The following is a 13,060-nucleotide window of genomic DNA, read 5'->3' on the forward strand; positions in this document are numbered from 1 at the left end:
CTCCAATCGTAACATCACTCTCCCCGTGAGGAAAGCAATGTCACTATGATGACCAGGACCCTGGGGCGTAACACTAATATTTTTATTAGCTAACCAAAAATATATATTTGCAAGCTTTCAGAGCACAGAGGCCACTTCTTTTTAGGCAGGTTTACAAATGAATGGCTGAATCAAGAAGCCGGCAAAGTCTGCAGTCACACAGACTGACTACAGAATTATCACCCCGTTAAAGTTGAAGTTGGGTCCAAAGTTCAACAGTCCCTATGAGATTCTGAAAGTGGTCAAAATGGTGGCTTTTAGGTTTAAGCTTCCTTCATCTCTTTGCATTTCTAAGGTCTTACACAGTTACCTGTGATTTTATCTCCCTAATCCGAAGGCTTACACATTATCTCACAGCCTTGATTCAGTGTCTCTTCCAGAACCTCCATTCTCCATTCTCCCTATGGGCATTGTGGTCTCTGTGGTATCCTTGGAGTTGGAAGCGGAGATCTGTAAAATCCAGTCATTGGCTTCTTCACCACTTCAGGGTAAAGTTATTTGCACCTGTATACCTAAAATTGCATCTGTTACTGGACTTTCATGATCCCATCTTAAGTGGTCATCCTGAGATCACAGTTACGCAGAAAGTTATTGCTTGGCTCTTTTGGTGGACAGTTATGAATAATGATATTAAAGATTTTGTATTCACTTGTAATGTTTGTGCATGTGCTAAGCTCTGTCCTAACCGGCCAGTGAATTAGCCCAATTGCCAATTCCAGAAAGACTGTGAACTCATCTGTACATGGATTTCATCTCGGATTTGCCTCTGTCTGGTGGAAAAATGGTTATTTGGATGGTGTTTGACAAATTCAATAAATAGGCTCATTTTATTCCTCTGTCAAGGTTACCTAAAGCAGACACACTTTCAAATTTGTCATGTAAGATTGCATAGAATTCTTAACATTGAGTCTGATAGGGGAGAAAAAAATTGTCTCCAAATTCTGGAGAGCATTTCTAAGAAAGTAAGCATACATGGTCAGTTTTGTTCTTGGCAACAGGGTTGACTGGGGAACAGACCTCGGACCCTTTTAAATCATGCATATTAATGCTCAATATGTGCATAACCTGAATAGGGCTGAGATCAGACAACCCCTTTTAATAATAGGAGTACCCCATTATAAGGTCATTCCATTTGGGATCACTTTTGACTCAGATATTTCCTTCACTCCTCATATCCAATCACTTTCACACTTAAAACACCTTCATACCCCATATTTCTGTCCAGCTGTTAAACAGATGCCTGCACCCTGTGCCAGTCATTGCACTGGTTGCACATCTGCTACATAATAGGATATAATCTCATAACACTCAACAAAAAAAAGTATTCCACAGTTCTGCTCTACCACACATCTCTTCACTCATCTTTGTCTACCACACTAGCTGTGCTCTCCATTATGCTAATGATCTTAGACTAACATTCTCCATAATCGGAACATACCTCTCCTGTCTTTAGCACTCTTCTGTGCTGGAAAAGTGATCAGGAATCAATTGGAATCTACTACCCCAGTCAGTCAGGTTGTTTTCCAATGTCCCAAAGTTTAAGCAAGCTCTAAAAGCATAGATCTTTTTAGGCAGGGTGGGTATCAACTCAATTAACTTCTGTAAGTTCAATAAACACTCTTATTGTTAGGCGAATGTCAAGGACATGGTAGACTAATTAAATGTGAAAATAGATATTCCATGCGGATACATTGAATATATTGCTTCACACCTGTAACAGTAACTGTTTCAACTGCATCCTGGTCCAATTGATTTTTTCTCTAAAAGTGCTACACCAGTGGCTGTTTTTTGATTTAAGCTCTGAAGTGGTGCCACTAATCTAAGTTCTGTGTCCCTAACATCATACTCACCAGCCACCATCTTCATCTTTTATCAGCTCTGCTCTGGTCAGTCTTTTACACATTGTGACCTGCTGGATCGCTCTACAGTTTACTGGGAGAGCTGGAAATCACAAGTCAATGTAAGTCAGCGACCAGAATGAGGATCCGATAGACTTACATCGAGAGCTTGTGACTGTTACCTCTTACTTCCGGTCAGTCAGAAATTGTGGTCACAGGAGCAACATGGTGGCTCAGTGGTTAGCACTGCAGCCTTGCAGCGCTGGGATCTTGGGTTAAAATCCCACCAAGGACCACATCTGCAAGGAGTTTCTATGTTCTCCCCGTGTTTGCGTGGGTTTCCCCCGGTTTCTTCCCACATTCCAAAGTCATACTGATAGGGAATCTTAATTTTGCCCCCCAATGGGGACAGTGATGATGATATCTGTAAAGCTGTGGAATTAATGGTGCTATATAAGTGAGTAAAATAAAGAAATAAAGATGTCACATCAGAACCGAAGTGGCGCCAGAAACAGCTGAAGCTAGTATAATACAAGGAAACATAGGTTATTAGCACCACTCCAGCTGTGAAATGAAATAAAAATGCTGAATATATTTTTTAGCTAAAATATTTCTTGAAAAAAAAAGGTTTCATGAACATTTTTGGATTGTTTGACTTCTACAGCCTCTAGGTATAACAATGCATGACAAAAAAAAAATGAATTAAACTGTAAGTTTGTTTTCCCTGCGTTTACAATATGATAAAAATTAAAATAAATGTAACTCAATGTAATGTAATATAAATGTTATGTTATGTAAAAATTGCCCCTAAAAAACCTGAAGTTTGTCTTACAGAAATAGACCTGATAAAAAAAAGCTTTGGTATGAATGTGGGGAAAGGAAACAAATCCTTGGATTGTCATCACCAACATTTTCTTCAATAAATATATTACTTTGTACACTTACACCATACTCCCTCCTTTTAAGAGTTTTATTATGCATAATAAGTTTTGGTGGTCTTTAGCAGAAATTACAGAACAATTTATGACATCTTTATGCTATTTTATATATATATTTAGCATGTGTGTATGTGTGTGTAAAATTGGCATATTTATTTATCAATCTGATTGCATTTCTTATTTTTGCCACAAGAGGACGACACAGTCCTCAAATCTGATTTTATTAGAGATGCCAATAATTCACCGACTGCCTGTAAAGTAAATGAACCCTGCTTTAGCACTTTTGGGGGAAGAACACATGTTTTCACTTTATAACATGCATAAATAATATATATGCATATTGGTAAATGGCTCCACAATTACCACGTGTCTCACAATATATAATATAAAATGTGAAAGTGACATTTTATGACATGAGGGTGTTCAATTATTTACGGTGGTGGATGAGTTATGTTTGTTGTAAAGAATGTATTGCATTTTTAACATTACTCTTTGTTGTTTGGCATTTGGAACACCATCTCTATAATTATTTATATAACTCATTTTTGAAGAGTTTATGTTCCTGTAGAGATCAGGAAAGAAAACATTCCTACTATAATAACATAACGGATTCCAGATGTGCATAGAGTTACAGTGTGGCCTGTTATAATACAAAGATCACAGATATTATGTATGGTAAGGTCTCAGTATGATGCTATGGCCAGGGTCAGACAAGCACATAAATGGGAGGAGTGCTGTCCCATTATTTATCGGATAGCCCTCGGACCAATGTTATTCAATGGGACAGTGCTGATGTCCGATTTGTTTTTTAATGATAGATTCTGTGAAAAATATCATAGCATACTGATATTTTACTGAGACCCTCACCTATTCAACTCTATGAGTGCTCGGAAAACATCTGACTGCACTCGAATGACTTCAGAGTGCAGTCCGATTTCCTCAGGCTCACACAATAGAGAAGATGGAGACATTTCTTTCTCCATCTTCTCCTCATTTCAGAGAATCGAACCACAGTAAGATGGCAAACTGATCAAACTCTGAGTTTAATCGGCGTGTCGTTAGCCTAATCGACCTAATTGTCTGAGATGTGAAAATCTACAGTTGTGTGATCCCGGCCAATGAAAGGAACTAAACGTTTCTGCACTGAAAAGATTAGCTGGACATTAAGCAGAACGAAAATTCCACCACATGCAAAAAAAAAAAGAAGAGGAAATAAAAAGAGAAAAAAGGTAAAAAAAAGAGGAATAAAAAGAAAAGAAAAAGAGAAAATAAAGGTAAAAAAGAGATTTTTTGTTTACCATGTCCTCAGAAACACTGGGTAGATGTGATAAGTTGCTTCACCCTGTGGCCATCTATTCTGCATCCAGTGTTCAGCACATGGTTGATATATGTATGCATTGCTCAGGTGCTATTGTGATATAGTGGCGTTATATACAGCGCACAATACTCAGCCACTTATTACATTATCAAATTGGTGGAATCTGAATTAAAGGAGTTATCTGTCCTCTGGTGAAAAGCATCAGGACCCTCACGACAGACATGTATTTCTAGGTAAAGCCCCTGTCTCTATTATATCTACAAGCCATGATAGGGTATTAAAGGGTTAAGAGACAGAGATGAAGCTGAAATATTGTCCTGAAGTTCCATGGTCATGGTGCCTTACCCATAACGTTCTGGCCACCTTACAATGATCATTCCATTTCTATAAGGAACCTGTGAGTAGCTTTTATATCTCTAAACTGCAATCACCAGTTTTATTTTTGGTGTTTTCAGCTATGTGAGATATTAGTGGTTGCATTCCGTGTCAGTAAGTGACCCATGCAGACTTGGTATAACGCTCAACTCGGTTGTAAAAACTGTAAACAATCCAAAGATCCAAGGCACTGGGTAGTATCCTTCAGAAAAGGTTTATTGACCCCAGTGTATACATCGAAAAAACAGACATGCAATGTATTAGAACCCGAGAAGTGGACCCTCTGTGTCACGGCTTCAGAGCCCCCAAAGGCGAGCGGACCAGATGGAGCCACCCCCTGTACAGGGAGTGTTTGGGACAGGCCCAAGGAAGGTGAAGCCACAACTGCCGGAGCCAAAGGGATGACTGAAGATAGGACCAAAGATGGGTCAGAGGACAGGAGAGAGATGGAGCCACTGAGGCAAATAGAACGGAAGAGACACCGGACGGGCAGAGACTGCAGAGAATATGTACTGACCGGTATGGAGGAGATACATGATAAATGGGGAACGTCAGGACCACAAGACCGGCAGGGATGGCTGGAACACAGGACAGGCAGAGAAGATTGGCACACTGGACTGGCAGGGACGGCAGGAACACAGGACTGGCTGAGATGGAAGGAACACAGGACCGGCAGGAACGACTGGAACACAGGAATGGCTGAGACGGCAGGAACACAGGACTGGCAAGGATGAGTGGCACACAGGACTGGCAAGATGGCAGGAACACAGGACTGGCAGGGATGAGCGGCACACAGGACTGGCAAGGACGGCAGGAACACAGGACTGGCAGGGATGACAGGAACGAAGCATTGTCAAGACGGCAGGAACACAGGACTGGCAGGGATGACAGGAACACAGGACTGGCAAGACGGCAGGAACACAGGACTGGCAGGGATGACAGGAACTCAGGACTGGCAGGAGCACAGGACTGGCAGGAACACAGGATTGGCAAGGAAGGCAGAAGACGAGAATGAGACACGAGCCTAGACAGGGTAAACGCTAGTGGAGCCAAAGAAACTAAAGGGACGCCGGCTAGAAGCCGACAAACACGATAGATGCAAAGGCGTCTTATCACGACGGATGCAGGAGAGAAATACCCGACGGGCGCCGCCATATTGGGGGTGGAGCCAATGGGTCACGACCTCCCAGAAGCCCCAGCGGTAAGAGGAGCCCATCTGCACATGCGCGGACCGCCGAAGGGACGAGCACCAGGGAATCCAGACGGAGAGGAGCGAGGAGGAGCGCGCCGGCCAGAAAGGTAAGTATTAGGCGGCGTATGTTTCAGCCACACAGGGCCTTTTTTCAAGCTGAAAATGTATAAATACCTATTCTTGGGCTTGAAAAAGGCCCTGTGTGGCCAAAACGTCGCATGCCAGTTATGCGCATAATAGTGTCAACAAAACTTTTTTGAAGGATACTATCTGGTGCATTAGATCTTTGGATTGTTTTCTATCTATATAAAGTACGGTAATACCACCATTGCTCTAACTATGTTAGACATCAAACAGCTGCTTGCATACTGTGTACCGGAGGATGAAACGTATATTAACCAATTTATAGAATACAGGCTGCCATAATTAGTAGTCTTCCACTAGATACTTAGGACTATCAAGGACAGCATGAAGTCTTGCACTTGTTTTCTTTTTTACAAAATTAGTAAAACTATATTAATACCACAAGCCAAGATATAGCCGTCTGATTTTGTCTCAAGTGAATCACATGTAGGGTGCTGAAGAGGAATTTAGCACATCTGCCTCTGTTATGGGAGATTAGGACCATAGAACCCTATATTCTAGTTTTCTATACCTTCCTTTCCCAAAATTTAACTCTATACCGGGCTTCCTATCTTCAAAACCACTGAAAGCCAAACAAAATAGGTTGGGGAGAAGCTTAGAGATCCAGGCCATCTTCTTCTTCTAAGTAGGACACTAAGAGGAAATCTACTTCTCTATGTAAAACCTGGAGTGATGTAAAAATAATTTTATATTCATGTGAACCATGAAAAAAAATCAAGTACTGGTACCAAAGCTTAAACCCTAAAGTGTGTACGGGCACAGCCTGTACCTCAAACTTTTGCCGTAGTCCAAAGTCATCTGCGTCATCAGCTACAGGCACATTGTAATACTCGCCTTCTTCTTGATTCAATAGCTTGTACCTGAGAGAGACACAGGGCAGACAAACAACCAGGACCAAGAAGGAAGGGGAAGGGGGACACAGGAAAAATGGCAGCATGAAAAAAAAAATAGTGTGATTGAGTAGATCAGCAAGTAAGAAAATGATCAAATAATCGAGACCACAGTAAAAAGCATTGCATATGGTAACGTGAACGTATAAGAAATTATATTAAATAAAGTAAAAAAGGAACCCAAATGAAATTAAAGTGGTAAGTGATAAAAAAAAATAGGTGGGGGGGGGAATTTATGGCAACACCAAGTGAACAAATATAAAAAAGAGAAAGAAGAATAAGAAAAAAAAGAAAGGAAAATAAGGTAGGCATTCCCAGGAAAGTTTATTGGTGTCTGATATTCCATATATATCTTATGCTTTGTCTCTACATCACAACAAGACGAGAACATCTTACGTTCATTCATCACATTCATCACATTAACTGACTAATCACTGAATGGTAAGCGACCCATCGTCTGCACCACAATGTACATGGAAGTAAAAAACAATAGATCTAAAGTAATTACCAGCCATCCACAGCATTCTTCATGATTTCTGAGACACCAAATGACATGGAGCCCATAAAGTCATTGCGTGACGTGCGATCCCAGTCCCAAACTTCTACTGAGAGACGTCTGTCTTCATCCCCTTGCTTTAGGGAGCTTAGGAATCCAAATAAAAAAAAGTAAAATTAATGCTTTGTATAAATAATCATTGTAAAAATTTCATAAAAAAGCAATGTTATGCCTATGGTAAGTGAAGAACAATGTATGTTTATAGATAGATAATGTCTCTTCACGTATCAAAAGATCTTTAAGGCTAAGTGCACACTTCGCACAATTGCCGTGGAAATTTCCGTGGCAATTCTGCAACTCTTGCCGCGGGTATATCGCATGCGGAATTGGCATGCATATTCCTGCTAAAAACTAGCGTTTTGCAAGCATAATTAGCTTGCAGAATGCTAGCGTTTTCCAAGCGATCTGTAGCATCGCTTCGAAAACTGATTGACAGGTTGGTCACACTAGTCAAACATAGTGCTTGACAAGTGTGACCAACTTTTTACTATTGCTGCTGCCTATGCAACATCAATAGTAAAAAGATATAATGTTAAAAATAATAAAAAAATTAAAAAAATGGTTATTCTCACCTTCCGATGGCAGCCGATCTCAGCGGCTTCCGTTCCTATAGATGCTGTGTGTGAAGGACCTGCGATGACGTCACGGTCACGTGACCGCGATGTCATCGTGGTCCGTGACGTCATCGCAGGTCCTTCACACACACAAAGCATCCCTGGGAACGGAAGCAGCCTCGTGCACCGCTGAGAGGCGGGGAGACTCCGGGGCCATCAGAAGGTGAGTATATCACGATTTTTTATTTAATTCTTTTTTTTTACCACTTATATGGTGCCCAGTCCGTGGAGGAAAGTCTCCTCTCCTCCACCCTGGGTACCAACCGCAAATGATCTGCTTACTTCCCGCATGGTGGGCATAGCCCTATGCGGGAAGTAAGCAGATCAATGCATTCCTAGGTGTGCGGAATCCCCACGATTCTGCAAATTTAATGAACATGCTGCGTTTTTTTCGGGAATGCGATTCCGCTCAGGAAAACAACGCAGCATGTGCACAAAAAATGCGGATTGCATTCTATTAAATAGGATGCTTAATGTGAGCGGTTTTTTCGTGGTTTTTATAGCGAAAAAACACGAAAAAATGTGAAAAATTTGCTACGTGTGCACACAGCCTAAAGGTCTCAGTTATAGTGATGGACTATGGTATTTGAGAAGAAGTGAAACAATTTTCTAATGTACATGCATTTAAAATTCTACTAATATACTTTCCATAAGGTATTTTATGCACCTTAGCAAAGTAAGCTATACTCTTGGCATAATGGATGAGTTGTGGAAACAGCATAGTATATTTTGCAATGCTGTTTTGGTATTTCTCATTCATTTTTATAATAGATACATAAACAGTGCGCATTCGGCTGTTTTCTAAACCCTCCTCTGGTCACCGTGACCAGAAGAAGTTATTCCCATCTCTGACATGAAAGTTTAACTTAATGCCAGTTGACTAATGACTAGAGATGAGCAAACCCGAAATGAAAAGTTCAGGGTTTGTACCAAACACCTAGTGTACGGCGCTGAGGTCCAAACATAGAGTTCTCCCGGAAGTCCGTATTAGTTTTCGGAATTCCGGCAGAGAGAGAGAGGGAGAGACACATAGCCCTTACTACAACCATTTTATAAGCCCTTTTACAGCACCAAAGTTCAGGTCCCCACTGAGTTCTATGGATTTTGGTTCAAGTTCTGGTTGAGTTCTGGCAAATGAACTGAACTTTGGACAAAAGCTTTGTTAAACCCAATGAATCCGAACATCCATGAGTCTGCTCATCCCTACTGATGACTTTTCTACCCAGGACCAAATCTCTACTAGGCTATAGTGCTAAGCACAGAGATGCTGTGCTGCCACTTTATGTCCTCACTCCCTTTCCTTCTGAGGTCAACTCTTCAATCAGTGCCTCTGCTATCTTTGAATTTCCATGGCCCTTCCTTTGCTAATAAAGCAAATGCACCTTCTGAGCCTTTACCCTACAGAGAGCTTCTACATCTGGTCAGTTGGTCTTGCTCCCCTTCCTATAATGGCACTAGATATTTTATGTGGAGTTACATAAGATGTATGGTTGTCTGTGTTCTCTATGTGGAGGCATACTGGATGCTGTGCATGGTCTTGTGTGATAATACAGTATATACATAGCAGCATTCCATAAAGCCACTTAGACACATTAAATAATGTAGGCCAACCATCTGATGTGAATGAGGGCTTCCTGAGAATCATCATGTAATCTGAGTGAAAACACAGAGTGTTACGTCCCATTTACACTGGTCAATGATGGCTGTTAAACCATCACTACATGTTTGCTGATTAGAGATTGTTTAAAGCTTGTTTAGAAAGGCTGACCACCCTTACTGTGGGCACAGAACAATAAGTAATAGGCTCACTTGTTCTCGACAGCACATGCGCTGTTTACACAGGATGTGCTGCCGAGAACAATGATTTTTTTATGCAAGCTTAATACAGTAAAAATATATATCTTGGTACCGTGTTAGCCAGTAGATAGAAAAATATTTAGACCACTGAGGACTCTCAATTCTAAATATTTTTTTATGCAAGCTTAAAAATCAATCTTCCTGTGGAATAAGCATTTTGCTAATTCATCGGGTGATTGGTAGCCAGTTTACACTGTATGGTTTCCAAAAACGAATGTTCTTTGGAACACTCATTCCCAATAATTGCGCAATGTCAATGCACCCTTAGGCTATTTATGGGGGAGTTGGATAAAATAGCAGTCACACAAGTAAATAAGCTAAATTGTAGAGGCACCTTAATCCCTTAAAAAAAAAACTTGCTAATATTTGTCAGCTAAACATCTACATTCGGCACACAACAGTAATTGTAAAGATATGCTTCATACAAAATAAAGGCTTCATTCCACAATGGATTAAGCGTGGATTTGACAGTCCTGGTTTTCTGTTTGGTCATGTTCTTTGGGTCAGGTATGAGCTTCAGCTTCACATAAGGATCTGACAAGCCATTGGGATCCATTGGGATAAGATTTCGAGCTTCTCCAACTGAAGAAACAAAATAACATGAAATAGAAATACATTACTGTTAGAAAACTCCATGAATGACCAATAAAATATGTTGATGCATTAATTGGTCACTGCATTTCTAGACAACTCAATCTTTTGATAGATAATGTGCTAAACAGGCAATCTGGAAATCACTTTACTAAAATGGAACCTGTGACCAGGATCTTCATGTATGAACCAATACTGCCACCTTTCTCAGTGCAGGCGTTGTTTTCCAGAAAGTCGTACATTTTGTCCCAACCTCCCATAAAAAAAACCTTTTGACATGCTCCAGTGAGTTACTGTATCTTACCCCAACAAAACAAACAGTTAAAGGTTTGGGGGTAAAGTCACTGTATGTGACTGCAGACTTGTGAATCCAGACATTATGCAGTGTGCGCACTGTCGGGATTCTCTGGTGGTATAGTTACGTCATATGCAGTGTCCACGCTGAGCCGCATCTTCCCCTACACACGACAGCTGATTTAATCAGCCATCAAGTGCCTTTAACAGCTGCGGGTGGATCGGATCTCCACCCTCGGCTGTTAACCAGTTAAATCCCGCAGTCAATTACTGACAATAGGATTTAAACCATGTCAGCTGGCGCAGGCCAGGGGCCCATGTCATGTGATCGGTGGGGCACCGATTATTATTATTATTATGATACTTTTGTGTACTCCAGCTCATCTTCTAAGGTAAAAAAAAAAAAGAAAAAAAGTGAAAAAAAAAGGTTTTAAAAATATGGAAAAAATAAAAAACACAAAAGTTCAAATCACCCCCCTTTATTTTATTTCTCCATAGGAAATAAAACAATTATAAAAGAAAATAAACATATTTGGTATTGTTGCTTTCAGAAATGTCTGGCATATCGAAAAACTAAATTAATCTGATCGGTAAAAGATGTAATGGGAAAAAAAATAGAAACACTAGAATTACCTTTTTTTGGCTGCTGAAACATTGGAATAAAATGCAATAAGAGACAATCAGAACATCGTATCTAACCGAAAATGGTATTAATAAAAATGTCATCTTAGGGCAAAAAAATTAAGTCATCACCCAGGCAAAGATCCTGAAAAATGAAAACGCTACTGGTTTCAGAAAAAGGCGACATAAGCACAAACAATTTTTCATATGAAATTTAGATTTTTTTTTTTTTTCACCACTTAAATCGAAAATAAACTATACACATTTTGTATCTGTATACTCGTACTGACCTGGAGAATTATATTGGCAGGTTAGTTTTATCACATGGTGAACATGGTAAATAAAAAAGAAAAGTAATTGTGGAAATGCACTTTTCTTTTGCAATTTCACCGAACATGGAATTTTTTCACATTTTCTAGTACACTATATGGTATCAATCAATGGTACCATTTAAAAATACCACAAAAAAACAAGCCCTCATACTGTCATATTAATGGAAATATAAAAAAGTTAATGCTCTTGGAAGAAGGGGAGGAAAAAATGAAAATGAAAAAAATGGCAAACGAGGTGAAGTGGTTGATAGTGACAGAATGGTGATGAAGAAGAACCTCTCACTCAGAAAGAATAGATGGAATGTTATGTAGCATAAGAATTGAGAGTGTTCCCGAGAATATTACATTGATATGTGCGCTAAAAGCAGTTGTACCTGGTTGTGAGGCAACACTTTAATTGCCCATTTATTGAGTTTCGTCATTGATTTTTTATGTAGGCAATTTCTTAAAGAATAGGAAAGCTTTGTAGTTTTGATATTTTTGAAAATTTACTCAACTATAAGAAATTAAATGTCTAATTGTAGAGTGTTTTATTTTTTATTCTGTTCCAGTCCTATTTATACACAAGAACAAAAGGGATTATAGGGAAATGGTTTAAGATGTGTGATACACTGGATATGTGCTCTCAAATGCACATGAGATTAACCTTTGCCCTGAAATGATTGTTCTCATGGAAGCAATCAAACAGACTTGGTGAAAAAAAAATCATGTTTTCTGCAAATCCCTTCCTGCTGACTCTAATAAGCAACGTACTATGGTTAAAAGGTTCTCTGGGACTAAATAAAGCTCAAGAACCCTGAAAGACAGAATTAAAGTTTCATCTGGGGCAAATGATTGTACATTTTTTTTTTATTTTTTGTTTTATTTTGTTTTGTTTTTCTCCAGGAAAAAGTACTTTTCATTAACCCCTTAGTGACACAGCCAATTTGGTACTTAATGACTGGGCCAATTTTTACAATTCTGACCACTGTCATTTTATGAGGTTATAACTCTGGAACGCTTTAACGGATCCTGCTGACTCTGAGATTTTTTTTTGTGACATATTGTACTTCATGTTAGTGGTAACATTTCTTCGACATTACTTGCGATTATTTATGAAAAAAACGGAAATATGGCGAAAATTTTTATAATTTTGCAATTTTCAAATGTTGAATTTTTATGCCCTTAAATCAGAGAGATATGTCACACAAAATAGTTAATAAATAACATTTCCCACATGTCTACTTTACATCAGCACAATTTTGGAAACAACATTTTTTTTTTGTTAGGAAGTTATAAGGGTTAAAATTTGACCAGCAATTTCTCATTTTTACAACAAAATTTACAAAACCATTTTTTTAGGGACCATCTCACATTTAAAGTCACTTTGAGGGGTGTATATGACAGAAAATACCCAAACTTGACACCATTCTGAAAACTATAACCCTCAAGATGCTCAAAACCACATTTAAGAAGTTTATT

The 13,060-nt window shown here is 39.3% G+C and overlaps 1 protein-coding gene across 1 annotated transcript in view; it reads right to left on the reverse strand.

Moving 5' to 3' along the window:
• The window catches only part of PRKCG (protein kinase C gamma), a 708,823-nt gene that overhangs the window by 122,324 nt on the left and 573,439 nt on the right, over positions 1-13,060 (reverse strand). The window contains exons 6-8 of the mRNA XM_077259484.1: positions 10,187-10,343; positions 7,243-7,377; positions 6,614-6,704 (exon numbers count right to left, since the gene is read on the reverse strand). Coding sequence (XP_077115599.1) covers positions 6,614-6,704; positions 7,243-7,377; positions 10,187-10,343 — 383 coding nt within the window. The remainder of the gene's footprint in view (positions 1-6,613; positions 6,705-7,242; positions 7,378-10,186; positions 10,344-13,060) is intronic.

The sequence above is a fragment of the Ranitomeya variabilis genome, chromosome 4, assembly GCF_051348905.1.
Source record: "Ranitomeya variabilis isolate aRanVar5 chromosome 4, aRanVar5.hap1, whole genome shotgun sequence".
In the NCBI taxonomy this organism is placed as follows: domain Eukaryota; kingdom Metazoa; phylum Chordata; class Amphibia; order Anura; family Dendrobatidae; genus Ranitomeya; species Ranitomeya variabilis.